General features: G+C 37.7%; 1 protein-coding gene across 4 annotated transcripts in view; it reads right to left on the bottom strand.

The window, feature by feature from the left end:
* The window catches only part of Cttnbp2 (cortactin binding protein 2), a 173,312-nt gene that overhangs the window by 148,629 nt on the left and 7,909 nt on the right, over positions 1-16,774 (bottom strand). For all 4 annotated transcript variants that reach the window (XR_003850181.1, XM_008837185.3, XM_008837200.3 and 1 more), the window contains exon 2: positions 12,767-12,874. Coding sequence is in view for 2 of the 4 variants with exons in the window: in XM_008837185.3 (XP_008835407.1) it covers positions 12,767-12,874 (108 nt within the window). In the remaining 2 variants the exon portion in view is untranslated. The remainder of the gene's footprint in view (positions 1-12,766; positions 12,875-16,774) is intronic.

Genomic DNA, 16,774 nt, shown 5'->3' with positions numbered 1-16,774 from the left:
AAAATATACATGCACAATAAAAACAACAAAAATAGACAAAGAATTTTAAATTGTTACCAAAGTAATCTACAGATTCACTTCAATCCACACCAAAATTCTAAAGGCATTTTCATAGAAATAGAAAATCAATATTAAAATTTTTATAAATACACAAAAGACCTAGAATAGCCAAGATAATCCTAAGGGGTAAAACAAAGCTAGAGGTAACACAATTACATACAACCTGCCATGAAATTATACTAGAGTTATAGTAACAAAAATAGCATGATACTAATAAAAAAAAAACAAACAGATACCTCGATGGTTGGTATAAAACAGAGGACCTGGAAATAAGTCCAGGCAGCTCCAACTACTATATTTTTGACAAAAGTACCAAAAACATGTACTGAAGTAAAGACAGCCTCTTCAACAAATTGTGCTGAAAAATCTGTACATCCACACGTACACTGAATCTAAATCCTTATCTTCCACCCCATAAAAAAATATCAATTCAATGGAAAAGACTTTAAACAAAGACCAAAACTTTGAATTTACTAGGAGAAAACATAGTGAAAACATTTTAGTATAGAGGGATAAGCTGTGACTTCCAAAAAAAAAAATGACTTCAATTGCTCAGGAAATAACAGCAGCAAGAATTAGTAAGTGAATTACATCTTATTTATCTAAGTATTCATTTATTTTGCAGCATTTCAATCAAACTGATGTCCCTGCACATGCTAGGCAAGCACTCTGCCTCTCAGCTGCACTTCTAAATTATTGCCTTGTCTTTATTTTATGTGTATGAGTGTTTTACCTGCATGTAAGTGAACTCATGTTGTACAATGCCTGCAGCAGTCAGAAGAAGACACCAAATCCCTTGGAACTGGAGTTACAGATGGTTGCTAGCTACCATGTGGGTGCTGGGAACCAAAATCAGATACTTTAGAAAGAGAGTGAGTACTCTTGATGACTTTTTCATCTCTCCAGCACCCCTAGCCCTCTTTTACATTTTTAACTGGGACAGGTCTGAACTTGCCCAAGTTGGCCTTAAACTTGCAGCCTTCCTGCCAACGCACTGGGAAGCACAGGCAAGCCTTGAACTTATGATTTTCCTGCTTTAGCCCTCAGAGTATCTATGATTATAGACCTGCACCACAAGATGCAGTTTTTGAAGCAAATTTAAAAGCTTCTGTGCAGCAAAGGGAGATAACTAGCAGAATGAAGAAGCTGCCTACAAAAATGGAAGAAAATCTTTTCTAGCTATACAACTGAGAGATGATTCATATCCAGAATATATAAAAGACTTAAAAAAATAAAACAGCAAAAGAACAAATATTTAAGCAATAAATGGTCAAATAAAATGAATATGCAGTTCTGAAAGAAGTAAAATATGGTAAAAGAATACATGAAACAATAGTCAACCTCCTTAGCTGTCAAAGAAATGTAAATCAAAGTGACACTGAGATTCCACCTCATTCTAATCAGAATTGCAATCACCAAGAAAACAAGTAACAATAAATGCTGTGGAGAATGGAGGTCAGACCCTCACAAGCTGTTGATGGGAATGCAAAGTAGTCTAGCCACTCTGCAAATCAGTATGGAAATACCTCAAAAATCTCAAAGTAGGTTATCACCTTACCCAAGTTAAAATAGCTATCATCAAGAAATTTAACAACAAATGTTGGAGAGGATGTGGAAAAGAGAAACCCTTATTCACTGTTGTTGGGAGTATAAATTAGTGCAGTTATTATGGAAATCAATTTGGAGGTTGCTCAAAAAGTAAAAACTACCGTATGACTCAGCTCTACCCTCTTGGGCATATACCTAAACGACTCCATATTCTACCAAAGGATTTGGAGCATGGAACTAGAACTGACCTGGAAGCCACTTCCCCTGAAGGCCAGCTCTCATAACTTTGGAGCGTAGTACACAAGTTAGTAAGGGAGAACATCAATCAACCCCAGCTTCGAGTCCTAAAAACTACATTAATGACCAGCAGAGCAAATGGCATTGGTGCAGTAGTGGCATTTTCATCTTGGGGGTAATCAACAGATACCCAATTGACCTTAAAGCCCACTCGATGGGAGGAAACTCATGTGTGGTACTGTAAACCTAGCCAAATACACATAGCTGGAGAGGTCACAGATCTTAGAGAAAACTCCAAAGCTGTCACATCCCTAGACAAATGCAATTTCTTACTATGTGCAAAATATGGATCCTTATTACAGGCAAGTATCCCAGTCACCATCCATCAAAGAAGCTTCTTTTTCAGCAGACAGAGATCATTACAGAGTTTCACAACTGGCCACACAGAAATTGTCTGTGAATTGCTCAAGTCCACGTGGCACATCTACCATGCAAACTTTACACCTAAGGTTCATGGAACATAGAACAAGAGATGAAGAGAGCACTGATGCATCTTTCAGTTCTCATCAATGAAGCTCCCTCCTGCAACAGAGGGCCAGGAATACAAAAGGCCACAAATGACCAAAACGTAGAGAATAAGAGTTTACAGAGTGTGGGTCCTTGGATAGGACTCCTATATTAAAATCTCCCCAACCAGGGCTCAGGGATCACTGTGCAAGAGGGCACAGAAAGATTTTAATAGCCAGGGAGAAGGTGCATGACCATATGGAAAGTTCTACAAGTTCTGGGACCCTCCTTATATGAACGTACATCAATGGTATCAGCATGCACAAGACTCATGCAAACTCAAGCAGACAAAAGCCCAGCACAGAAATGTGGAAATGGACAACAGGCCCCAATCTTAGTTGAAGAATTATGAGGAAGATCTTATCTTCTTAAAGGGAGGGACTCTAGATAGACTGACTAGACCTCAGTGGATGAACTTGCACTGAGGGACATCTGGGGGCATAACGTGACATTCTAGGCCTTAGCACAAATGACAGAATGTATCAATTCCAGTGGGGGGATGGCTATGGGAGGGTGCCAATGGGGAAGGGGGAATAAAGATGATTAAGATGTTCTGTATGAAATATACAAAAATCCAAACAAACAAAAAAACCTGGGGAAATGGACAAATGAGCAGAAGGCTTCAAACTTAGCTAAATAACTAATGGTAGCTTTAATAATGCTGGGGAGTTCGGAGAGTTTATCTTCTTTAAGGGGGAAACTCTAGATAGGCTAACTAGACTCCAGTGGATGAACTTGGATTGAAGGACATCTGAGTACACAAACTTCACTTGACAGGCCTTAACATATATGACAGAATGCATGAAATGGGGGGGGGAGATGGGGGAGGAACTATAAAGATCATTAGTTTGTTTTGTATGAAATGTACAAAAATTCAATTAAAAATATACAATAAAATATTTACCCACCCCCAAGACCTCTATGGACATTTGAGAGCAGAATTAATTCAGACACTATTGAAAAATCCCTTCCATTCTTGCAGGGTCCCTTTAGCACTGTGTAAAACCATCTTCTGCTACTTAACCCAAATCTACACAAAAGAAAGAATTAAATAAGAATGACTCTGTAACAAGCACACCTCTCAAATACAGTTGTTTTATGTTCTGAAGGAAGAGAGCATTTAAAAATCTAGAGTGAAATGAAGTGAACTGGATTTGGAGAAAATAAAACTGAAGTGAGAACCTTGCCTTTTCAAAAGATGCTGAATGAGAACTTACCTTATTGATTTGAACATAAACCAATCATTACTAACACCCACAATCAGCTAAATCCTAACTGTTTGAAGAAAAATATCTTATTGCTAAGCAGCAAAAGTGCTGAGGAAGCACACTGCGGATGCCTCGAGAGAGGGTCTGGGAAACTCCTGGTTCCCACATGACCCCAGTGTGCTCACACCCTGGTTCTCATGGGTGGCTCTAAAAGCTTGGGATTGGTGATGGAGTAAATTGCTTACATTTAATAAATTAAAACTTTTAATGCAAATAATACAATGTACTATAAACATCTTTTAGAAATGATCATTTAGAAAATGCTTATCAAATCACTCCGTTAAATATGCCTACGACTCCTCACATGATCAGGATAAAATGCAAAACACTATACCTGTTGCTGTCTTATCCTACCCTAGCTCCTCCTGATGAGGGATTCTTTCTTTCCCTCTCTCTCTGACCTTTGGCAGCTGGTATCAACTGCCACTGTCCTTCCTCTTTGAGGACCTTCATGCTGTCCACTTCTACCTGAGCCCTTTTCTTCCAGCTAAGTTCATGCATGCCTTCATTGTCAGATTAGGGATGTCACTTCCTCTTTTCTGACACAATATACAATTCCACCACCACTTTAAATCTCTCTCATCGCATTCATTCCTTTTACTATATAATTGTAATTTGGACTATGATCTTTTCATTTCATTTTTTTAAAATAAACCAGAAGTGGCTGCATGAGCCTGTCTCCATATTTTGAGTTCCTAGGTAAGGAACCCCAGCCTAATTTAGTATATAAACACACTGAAAACCTAATTGGAGAACAAGAACAACAGCTGTGTGTCAGCCAATCATGAGCAATCAAGCCTCAGCCAACCACTAGCTGCCAACTGATCAATTCATGTTCAAATAAAGCAAAGGCTTAGCTGCAACCAATCAGGCTATTTCTGTCCTTTACTTTCTTGTTCTGCCTATAAATACTGCCCACACTGCCCAGCAGCAGCCCTCACCCTTTTCTGGTTACTCATTTCATATAACAGTTTTTGCTTGAATAAACTGCTAAGTAAAATTTATTTAAGTTTTTCACTTAACCAGTTTAATGCCCATCTCTCTCACTGGGGCCTAAGGTCTAAGAAAAAGAAAGAATACCCTTCTTTTTTCACTGTACCTTTAATGACAAGTACAGATCAACATGTCAAAGACAACAAATACCTGTTGAAAGAATGAATATCTTATCTTGTTTTCCTCCACTCTTTTCACTTTCCCCCCTGAAATACAGGATATGGCTTTTATTTCATTTATTCAAAAACTATTACTAACCTGGTGGCACAGGTCTACAAACTTAAGATACTCAAGAGGCTGAAGCAGGAAGATCACAAATTCAAGGTCTGCCTGGACTACAGAGGGAGTTCACAGCCTTCCTGGCAACTAATCAGGACCTTGCCTCAAAAAATACAAATAAAAAGAGGATTGGGGACATTCTTTAGTGGCAGAGCGCTTGCCTACCATGTGTAAGGGCCTGGATTCATTCCCCAGGACCATAAAAAAAATTACCCGAAAACCCATTTACAGTTTGTTGCAGAAAATTAGAAAGGTAGAAACAGTAACCTCTTGATTTTTCCCCAAAATTCTACAATCAGAGGAAAAAGTAGAACTTTGAGGGTATTTCTTTAGATCCTTATTGCCTTTTATAATCACAATACAGAATTAATCATAAAGTTGATAAGGGAAAAGCCTACAAAACTCCCAAACTTATACCTTAGCTTTTGAATGTTAAAACCATGTCTCTAAAATGTATTTTAGACCTAATCTTTTTCAGGTCATACTAACTAGACAGTCCCCATAATTGCACTAATCTTCAAATTATGCAAAACCATATTCCTAGCTTCTTTGTAACTCAGTATGTGTGTGTAACCCAGTGTGGAGTGATACATCACTGAGCTACAGAAGGCTGATCAGTGGTTTGTTTTCCTTGTGGCTATCTCATATTGTGTTAATAAAATCAGCAAGGAAGCACTGGGCAGTTCCTTCCCTGCTTAGTAAATGGGCCAGAACTGGCATCATTGTTGTGGTAGAATAGGGACAGGAGAGAGCAACATCAAGACTGGCATATGACAAATCCTACCCATCTGGGCTACATACAATAAACATCGCCTATGACATACAAACAGGAGAGAAAGTGGATGCCACGTGAAGACCTCTAAAGGCTGATGGGCCTCATGATGCAGCACTGTTTTGAGTAGATGCCTTTTCCATGTTTACCAACTCATTTTCACCCTCTAGAGTACTTTTCCTTTCTAAATAGGCAGTCTCTATTTCTACTACTTTACTATGTGTCCCTGGTGCCATTCTTTTTACCAGGACACATGAACCTGCAAACTTCAGTGAGTTCTCTCTGAACTTAGACCTCTTCCTATAACATTGCTTTCATTCCCCAGTCTATAACAACAACACATTTTGCTTGGTATTCTGCTAGATTTTTTTCTTAACTAGTGGTAGTTATTCATTAAGGAAAACAAAATTTCTCAGAAAAAATAAAAATCGATAGCTTCTGTGCTTGTCTTACTAAACAAAATAAACTGCTATTTAAAAGTCACTAGTTATTTATACTTTATGAAAACTGATTTGCTTGCAGAAACATCACAGAACATGGTCAACACTGTTCTTCCTTTCTCTAAATATGGAAAATCCTTATCTTCATGGACATGGAAGGAAACTGATTTATGTTTTCTTGAATTCAGCTATGCTCATCAAATTCATTAATTAAAATGAATAATGAAAAAGATGTGTAATTTGGTCAATAAATTGCCTGCATTCATAGGAGAATTTTGAAAGATAAAAGCCTGCATGTTTTATTTAGTTAGAACCATAAAATGTCAGATTGTTATTCTTTTATCAGTACTTAGCAGACATGTACTATGAGGAATACTTACAATACTCTGTCACTCCCCAGTAGCTGCTTTTAAAACCATGGTGGAAAGCATTACCCTATTATTGTAACTTGGTTAGTGGAGGTATGCCTCCTTGTTCTGTACGAGGCTCTGAGTTCACTTCCCAGCACCACAAATAAATGATATATAGATAAGTAAATAAATAAATGGCCATTGCTCTGTGTTAAGATTCCAGCACTCAAAATTATAATTACAAGCATTTTTCAATTTGAAAATTAAAGCATTTAGGTTATACATAAGAAATGAGACTCCAACTTTAAATAGTGAAATACCTTGCATGTTTGTAAAGGGTCATAAAATTTGCTAAAGTGGGCATTTTCAGATTAACCTTTAGTTTCAAAGGATCAATATTTCACAAGAGAACCACTATATCAAAAATGGTTCAAATCTTTTACAGTTTTTACATTCAAATAGTTTTTAAAGTGGCATATTTTACTGACCAATACAACTTTAGAGCAGTGTTGCCCATGTGGAGGCAATTGTGTCCCTCACAGCAAGACCTTTCTTGGTTGACATGGCTTGAGGTGCTGCTGCAATGAAGTGGGAAGAAACCACCAGGGAGTACTGCTGGCTACCTGGAAATGCAGTGGATACCCCTCTCCCCACAAATCTAGTTCCAAATATCAATAGTGCTGAGGTTAAGAAAGCCTGCTTCAGCTAAAAGCAGTATCATATAAAAGCCTTAAATTTTTCTGCATCTTGGGCCCAATCAACAGATCAGATTTCTTAAAATGAAGCTCGCTCATTCTAGGAAAATTCTCATCCCATTCAGTAACTGAATAAAGTAAAGTTTGTCCCAAATTATACTACTCAGAATAATTAATTTTAATAAATATAAAATCAGAGGTCAGGTATGATAGCATATGCCTAAGGCCAGCCTGAGCTATACACCATAGTGAGACTATATAAGTATCTAAGAAAGACAGATGATAGAGATGATAGAGAGATAGATAGACAGACAGACAGTCAGAATATAGCATTTTCTGAGTACTTTTGATACAACATGTCTTTGCATATGCATTTTTATTTTTATGCCTAGAATCTAGTAGGTACTCAATGAACAGTTTGTTTTATTATTTTATCTTTGACAGGTTCTCATTAAAATTCTCAATCCTCCTGCCTCAGCCTCTTGAGTACTGGGATTACAGACATGTGCTACCTTGCCCAGCTGAACAAATACTTGTATTCACTATGAAAATAAAGTGCATGCCTTTACACATCCTTTCTTCCCCCTCACAGTACATTGGTGAGAAGCTGTCCTTGATCTTGGCTTCAACCAGGTAGATAAGGTCAACCCCCTATGGAGGGGAGTAACACAAAAATAATCTGAGCAGTCAAATGAGGCCTTGACCCAGAGCTACATCTTGAGCTCAGATCACCCTTCTTCAAAACACTGAGGAAATAAACTTCAACTCTAGGTCTTTTTGTTACAGCTGTTAATACAGTTCCTTGTACAAGGCAATTCTATAATTTGACAGTCCTCAACATTACGAGAGTCATAAGTGCAGTCTATGTAAAGAGATGTTAAACTGGCTAAGTTTAAAAAAATTCCAATACAAATAATAATTGAAAATCTGGGTACAATAGTTAGCCTATTTATAAAGTTTTGGAGGTGGGATTATATATTTTCAGTACAGTCAAAATTTATTTATCTAATATAAAAGGAAAAAAAGAGAGGCACAGAGAAAGTTTGCAGATATGGCCAAAGAAGTCAGTATTGGTCTTTAAAAAATATCATTCCCTTGTTAATAAAAAAATTATGCTGTTAGAATGGATATAGTGGCACATGCTTATAATCCCAGCAGTCCAGAGACTGAGGCAAGAGGATCACATGTTTGAAGACAGTTTAGGGTATATAGCAAGACTGTATCTCAAAAAAGTGAATACTCTTTTACAAAGCTATGAACTTTCAGTATTGAAAGTATATTTATCTTAAACATGAATAGTAAAAATACCAATATACATATCATAATCTATCATCCTCAATATTTATATTTATGGACTGTTCTGAAAAGTTAATTGTCATCTATTCAATGATCAATGATATTTTTATAACTTGAAAATCAAAACCATCAGGAAGAGCATATGATTTAAAAAGCAAAGCAGCTTTGTCTGGAGCATATTTTTAAAATATTTTAAAGTCTGAAGAATTCAAATGCTTCATAATATGATAATTTCTAAATGTAATACAGTTCAGCATACAAATCAGGTATCATCATAATCCATTTAAAATAAAAAAATATTCATTTTTACTTTAAAAACAGTCAAACTATACTTCCTTTGCAGTTACATGGCATATTGGCTACCAATTAAGAAGACTTTGATTCTTAATTTAGGAGTAAGTCTATTTTATAATATGAAATAAAAATTCATATCCTCTCTTCCCAGTTTCTCTCTGGGCTTTCTTTAGCCACTAGATTTCATTCTACTGCACACAAGGAAAGGACAGATGAATGATACATATTGGACCCAAATAAAAATTTGACTATTTCCATCCAATGCCAGAGAACAATCAGCAAATCCTGGCAGTTGAGTCTATGCCAGGTATCACAGGTATGCAAGAATTCCATTATTACCTACTCTTAAAATTAGATCATCTAAATACTTATATAAACCACAAACGTCAATTATTTTTTAAAATTTGTCTTTAAGAGGCCTCCATACTCACAGAATTCCATAGAAAGTCTGTGAAGCTGAAAGCTCCCATGAAAGCCACATGTGTGACATTGGCTGGTGTATTAGTTACTTTTCTGTTGCTGTGATAGAAACACCATGACCAAGGGAACTTATAAAAGGAATAGTTTATTTATCTTATAGTTCCTAAGGAGAAAAAGTCCATCATGGCAGGGAGGAATGGTGGCAGATGTGGCTGGAGTAGGAGCAGAAGCTAAGTGCTTACATCTTCAAGCAGGCATAGGAAGCAGAGAGTGACTGGAGATCTCACAAGGCTTAAGAACTCTCTAAGTCCACCCCCAGTGACATGCTTCCTCCAGAAAGGCCATACCTTCTAAGACCCCCCAAAACAATGCCACCAACTGGGTACAAAATATCCAAATGCTTGAAGCCTATGGGGGACATTCTCATTTAAACCACCACCCACATCCACTCTGTGGCCCCCAAAGGCTCATGATCATATAAAATGCAAAATGCATTTAATCCCCACTCTTGGTACCAATTTCTGTCCTAGTTTGTTTCTCCACTGCTGTGACAAAATACTTTGACAGATACCAACTTGGTATCTTACATCTCCTGGGTCATAGTTTACCACTGAAGGAGCCCAAGGTAGGAACTCAGGGCAGGAACTTGGAGGCAGGAGCTGAAGCACAGGCCATGGAAGAATGCTGCTTACTGGCTTACTTCCTTGGTCCACGCTCAGCCTGCTTTCTTATACAATACAGAACAATCTGCCTAGGGGTGGCATTACCCACAGTGGGCTGGGCCCTCCTCCATCACTCAACAATCAAGAAAATACCCCACAGACATGGTCACAGGCCAGTTCACTGGAGGCAATTCTCCAATTGATGCTCCCTCTACCCAGGTGTGTCAAGTTGCAAATGAATGCTGTCTAGCATAGCTGGATTCCCTTAAATCCATAAACAAGGGAGATCGGTCTTGGCCAGTGTTTCTCCAAAGGACATGAGGTAGAAGCAGGCTAGAATTTTTTTCAAGGCCTTTGGCTCTTCTAGGGTAGGACTGAGAGCCTGCCACATACCCAGAAACTCTTTTCAGGACCTCCTCAAACATTTAAGTGCCCCTCATATTATTCCTTTCATTGCAGCTTTCAATATGACCATTCTGAGATAATAGAGGAATTCCTTTCTACCAATAAACTAGTTGTCTGAATAACTTTAACAAACTGAATTTTTAGAGATTCAATTATGTATATGTGTACTTTTTTTTCCTTTCTCTTTCTTCTTTCCTTTCTTTCCCCTCCCCCCCCCCATATTTTCTGCTTTTTGTTCAATACTGGGTCTTTCTATGTAGACCAAGCTGGTTTTGAACTTACTATATGATCTTACTACTTCTGCCTCTCAAGTGTGGGAACCACAAGCATACATCACTATGCCTAACTAAACCTGCACTTTTGTTAGGAATTTTACCAGAAGTTATTCACCATTTTGGCAAAATAACTTCAGTGCATCTGAGTCAACATGACTGTAAACTATGATCAGGATTCTCTTGAAATAGTGCATTTGCAGCAAATCTATAAATAGATGCAATGGCTATCAGCTTTATCATATCTTCGAGTAGAGTCGTGTGTGAGCATTTATAGATATGAAATATATATATATGTATATATATCTTACTATAAATTTTTCCTATTATCTTTATATCAAATGTATGTGGCAATAGATTGAGATTTTTATTTTTAACAAAATCTGCTTATACATTATCCATAACTTTTATCTGTTGAAAAATTATCCATAACTTTCATGGCAGAATAGCAAAGGGTAATAGAAATATTTTATGAACATTTATGGGAATGCAAACCTTTGACCTAGGATGTGTAATGTTCTTTGTAATTCTGATTCTGTAGAAAATAAAGTCTTAACCATTAGCAAACCTTTTTCTCTACTCTTCTATTTCAAAGTACTGCAACTAAATTAAAAGGAGAAACACATGTCCTTTCTAAAACATAAAAGCAAAGAATCTACTAAATGCTCAAACATTCATGTGAGCAGTGGCAGATTCCACAGGGCCAATAGATTTTGCAGGTTAACACAACAGAAAATGCCCCAGAGAAAGCAGGAGCCCTTAATTTCTTCTTAATTTCAAGGGGCTAGGCTACTGTTCTCCACAGGTGACTGTTCTGGAGCAGAGCATCACATGTTTTAGTGATAGGTTCTTAATGAAGAACAGGGCAGACAATCCTCACAACCAAACTATGCAAATATCTATTTAGCAAAACTTCTCACTCAAAAATCTACACCTCTAGCTTAATGTTGTTTTGTAGATGGTACAACCATACTCTAATTTTCTGAGGAAGTTGTTCTTGGTCATTGAATTAAGGAAATAATTTAACTGCTGTACAAATTTCCAAAATGTCAAATTATACTGAAGACAAATTCAGGAAATATTTCCTCTTCCCATCAGGTCTAAGTTTTCATCCATCTACTTCTTCTACCATGTGTGTCCATCTACCACTCCAACCTCCCTTGCAACCATAAAAGTTCTCCTCATAGGGACCAAAGTGTTGACATTTTACAGATTTTCATGTGTAAAATAAACTCCCTTAAACAAAGTATAAGGAAGTACTCTTTTTTGCTCCTGTTGGCTTTGTTTTGTTTTAAGACAGTTTCTCCCTGTAGCCGCACCCAAACTAGAACTTGCTCTATAGAACAGGGTGACCTCTGTCTCACAGAGATCCACCTGCATCTGCCTCCCAAAGACTGATATTAAAGGCATGCCTGGCTAAGAAAATATTCTTGATGAAATAAGATAAACTCATACTCTGTGGGTAATAAACCCAACCCTCTTCACCAAATAACTGAGAACATATCTTATTATACACAAATGAATGAATATAAAATAGGAAAAACAATCAAACCCAAACTTTTATTTAATTGACATACCAAAACAAGCCAAGACCTAGACTGTCCAACTGGAAAACCACATCAAGAAGGTTTAATCAACATTGTTCTTTCAGAAAGAAATTGTAATTGAGGCATTTGACATAATCTTTGTAAGTCATTATGGAAATATTTTTGTTACTGTACATTCTGATAAAAATAAAACAATTTGATGATATAAACAAACATTTTCTTTTAAATTTTGAATTTCTGAAAATGAAAATTATCATCCATGCTAGATCTATTAGCAGCAATATTTTTGTAAATGATTCTCTTAATTTTTCCCTATACATATCATATACATAGAAGATATCAAAGTACTAATTTTCTAAAATGAAATGTCTTTAGCCAATTAAACATGTGAGATATATAAGCACTCCTGAATTAGCACAGTAGATTTCTCATATCTCCCATCACAACAGTCTATTTTTTGTCCCATCCTCTCAAGAACTGCTTCATAAAGCAGTTTTGTGTGCTTTATGAAGGTTAAAGGTTGATAGTTGAAATGTTGGGGCATGTATTAATTAATCCAATATAACATTTTAAACTCAATGATTAAAAAATTAAGAGGAAACACAGCTCTGCTATTGGCCCTTTGAGAAATGAACAAGACAGGGCTCCAGACTATTCTTACCCGCAGGGCCTCAATGACGAGGTCTCTTGCCTCTAGTTCCCCTTCCATCACACTGAGGAGCATCCGTAGCTCTGATTTACTGAGGGTGTCCACATCAAACTCTTTTTTCTGTAACACAAAGTGAAAAAGGGGGTCAATGCAAAACTATGCCTAAGAAAGAGATAGACAACCTAAAGTCAAGTATGTTGGCCAGTGCTTGTAATCTCAAGCACTGTGGACGTGGGAATAGGCACAGTTCAGAGCTCTGGCCAATCTAGCTTACTTTCTGAAGTCTTGGCAAGTGACCCTGTCACAACAAAACCTGGGGAGTGAAGGGTGCCTGAAGAATGATGCCCAAGACTGACCTCTGGCTTTCACACATGTGTGCACATATGCACATACACACAGAAGAGTGATAAAGAAAACCTGTGGGTCATTTTCATACAGTGGTTCAGTGTATGCACTGATGCTTAATGTTCCAGAAGCAGGTACAATGTAATGCCTTTTCCCTAATCTCCCCTCTAAGGAGACAGAGTTCTCCAGTCTGCCTAAATATCTGGACTTATCTTGTGCAAATTATGTTGCATAAATTTAAAAGCCCCTAGCATCTGTATCAAAATGGGCCTGGTCTTGGGGGTTAGGGCCAGTTTTGAAGGTAACAAGAAAACATGGTGTATTCCTAGAAGGGCCCCAACATAATGGCTCCTGGGAGGTTATTATAAATTCCAAAGCATCCAATAATAACAGACCTTGTTTACAGAACACTACAGCAGAGACCACCAGCTGGCCCTTCATACTTAAATCTGGCCCACAGATGTGTGTTACTTGGGCTACAAAACAATTTCCCCCTCCATTCTGCCAACAGTAGAAAACCTGAAAATGTCACTAAAAATTCCAGACTCTGGCTTCTCTTCAAGTCAGATGTCTGGGCATTCCCAGATTCATGCTGCCACAGGCAAGAATCCAGAGAGTCCAATAACAATTGCCCCTTTCAGAGGAAATCATTCTTCACATTGGCAGCTCTTTTCCAACACACACACACACACACACACACACACACACACACACATACACACACACACACACCAACCAAACAGATGAGTTTTTAATAAGCCTGAACCCATATAGAATTATCTGGGCCTGTGGTCACGTGACATTGTAACCTGCTACAGGGATTATCTAAACCTTTGTAGCTTCTTGGCATTAAGAAAGGCTAAGATAGGGACCAGGAACTAAGAAAATGAGCTTCCAAGAGACCCAGGTACACCATAAGATGTCACATGAGGACCCCGGTAGTCCTAATTTCTCACCCAGTGCTTTTTGAGCCCTGTCATTTCCTACTCCACATCTTTCTCAGGAGACCCTGTCCCAGCTCATGGCTTGGGCTTTCACTGATAACCACTGACTCCCAATTCTTATCCTCAGTCCAACCTCTTTCCTCACAATGACTTGCATATGTAGCTCTTCTGGCATCCATTTTACAGTTGGAGCTGAGAGAAAGGATCAGTTGGTAAGTTGAAGCCAGGATTGAGTAGGTGCAGAGCCTGAGGTCCTCTGCAACACACACATGCCTCCTCATTCTGTGCAGTGTCTGCTGATAAATGCACTCACTCTCTAGTCTGAAGAAAACCACTTCACTCAATCTCAAAAGCCTCATGACACCCAAGCCCGGAAGTTGTTCTTCAGTGCATTCCAGAACATGGTTGCACATTTGTGTTGCACCCAATGGTTTTCAAAGTATTCTCAAAGAACCAAATTTAGCACACAGGACACCATCATCTCTATTTTTTTAGTTGAGGAATAAGATAACAGAGGACTCAGATAACATACACAGATCATACAACTATCATACAATTGGTGAACAGTAAAACCAGAATATACCAACATGTCTGTGGCTTGGCTGAGCATATAGCACACAGCACCAACATTCCAGAATGGCCTGTGTAAAGATCAGACAGAATGCGTGCATTCTATCAATCAGCCAACTAGAATGTGCTTTGCATCTTCTTGTCTGACACCAGGCTATTGCTGTGAATGCAGAAGAAAACACAGAGAACACTACGACTTCAGGGACTGTCAGAAGACATCACTGGAACTGATCAGTTCTCATTTTCAAGGAATCCTCTGCAAAGATATATCATGTTTCACAAGGGAAAGAGATCAGACCTAGACGGCTCTTCAAAGCAATATTTTTTTTTAAGTTTCTCTTATTTAAAAGATTTAAATAAGTTCCTCTGGTTTAAATTGTTTCTTCTTTCACATATACTAAACAGAATAGTTATTGGCAAGACAGATGAGGATGGGGAGAGAGAAAAACCTAGAGCAAGCCCAGCGTATCTCTGACAGAGCACTGCTCAGAAGGCCAGATGGTCTCTGTGAATTGGAAAGCCAAATATACCAGGTCTGGAACTCTGCTCCCGTTAATATAGCAGTATTACATAGGATTGTATAATCCAACAATTCTCAAACTTCAGCATGCATAAGATTCACCTGAGATTTTTTTCTTTAAAAAAGAATAGCAGACCTCCACTCCTAAAAATCTGATTCAGTGAAGGTGGGGATGGGGTTGGAATTTGCCTAACAAGCTCCTGCTGATGCTGCTGAAGGGAGGAGTGCTCTTGAGAAATATTTCTATAATTTACCAGTCTGCTTTCTCACCTATACACTGGAAATTCCAACATCTATTTTGCAAAGATCTTGTGAACTTCACAAGAACATATGCATAAAGTTAAACACTGAGTTCAGGTGGGCAATTGTTATTAATAACTCAGATGTTCTGTGTAGGGAGGAGTAAGATATTGGCTAAGATTTTCTTTGAAAATCTAAAAACCCAAGTCCAATAAATGCAGTTTATTGACTATGATGAAAGAAACGTTTATCCCAGGTTTTCCCACAGAGACAAGAGAGTAAGCTGAAGTTCCCGCATGTTTTAGAGGCTTATATATTATTAATGCTGCTGGTTGTTCTAAAGATTTTAATTAATTGTATCTTTTATTGTTCTCATTTCTATGATGCTTCATGAACAAAGTATTCTACTTTAAGGACTAACACATTATAAAAGACAGTACCAAGATTCTGACTCATGTTAGAGTCAGGAGAGTTTGTCCTGGTTCCATTATCAACCTCAAAACATGTGACCTGCTACCAACTCTTCTATTTTTCTATATATCGTGTCAAAAAAAATGAAGTTCATTAAAGAAAAATAAAACCCGTTATTTCAAGGGTTCTTGCTGAACCACAGACATATAACACAAAATGCTTAACAAAATCTGCCTCTCATCACAAGGGATTAGTGCTATGCTCTTTTAAATATACAATGCATCTATCCATCTCTCCCCATCCCTTCTAACTCCATTTCTACTTCCACAGTAAAATACTAATTCCTTGATTTCAACAACAAAACTACAGTAACATTTTCACATTGCCATCCTCTAATACCTGATGCTTTCACCCTTATTCTGGGGAAAAAAGAAAATACTTGAAAATATTCTGGATATCTCAAGACTCCAGGTATCTTATAAGTAAATATAAAGTACTCCTGTGTTTCTTATTTTTAAAAAATAAAAAGAGGTATACAAGCTCAGAAGCAACACTGGGGACAGAACATAGGAAGGTGGGGGTGGGGTAGCAAAACTAAATATGTCCAAAAAATGCCATAAGAAAAATTGCTATTTTGTATGCTAATTTATAGCATATATACTGTGTGTGTGTGTGTGTGTGTGTGTGTGTGTGTGTGTGTGTGTGCGCGTATGAAATGATGGTATGGGCTTTATTTATGAAAAAAAGCACTTTTTGTTTTCTTAAAGCTAGGGCTTTGTGTATGTAAGCCAGTGCTTAGCTATCCTGAGCTAGATCCCCAGCCTTGCTCTTAAATTTTTATTTCAAGACAAGTTCTCACTTAATTGCCTAGACTGGCCTTGAACTCACTCTATCTCAGCCACACCTTGACCATGCAATCTTTCTGCCTTAGCACTCTTGAGTAGCTGAGAATGCAGGCATGAGCCATTAGTACTAGAGGGGAAGAACAAA

Source organism: Nannospalax galili, unplaced genomic scaffold (genome assembly GCF_000622305.1).
Source record: "Nannospalax galili isolate Female #2095 unplaced genomic scaffold, S.galili_v1.0 scaffold171, whole genome shotgun sequence".
Taxonomy (NCBI): domain Eukaryota; kingdom Metazoa; phylum Chordata; class Mammalia; order Rodentia; family Spalacidae; genus Nannospalax; species Nannospalax galili.
Note: the sequence above shows the minus strand (reverse complement) of the source record. Positions and strands in the feature narration are given on the sequence as shown.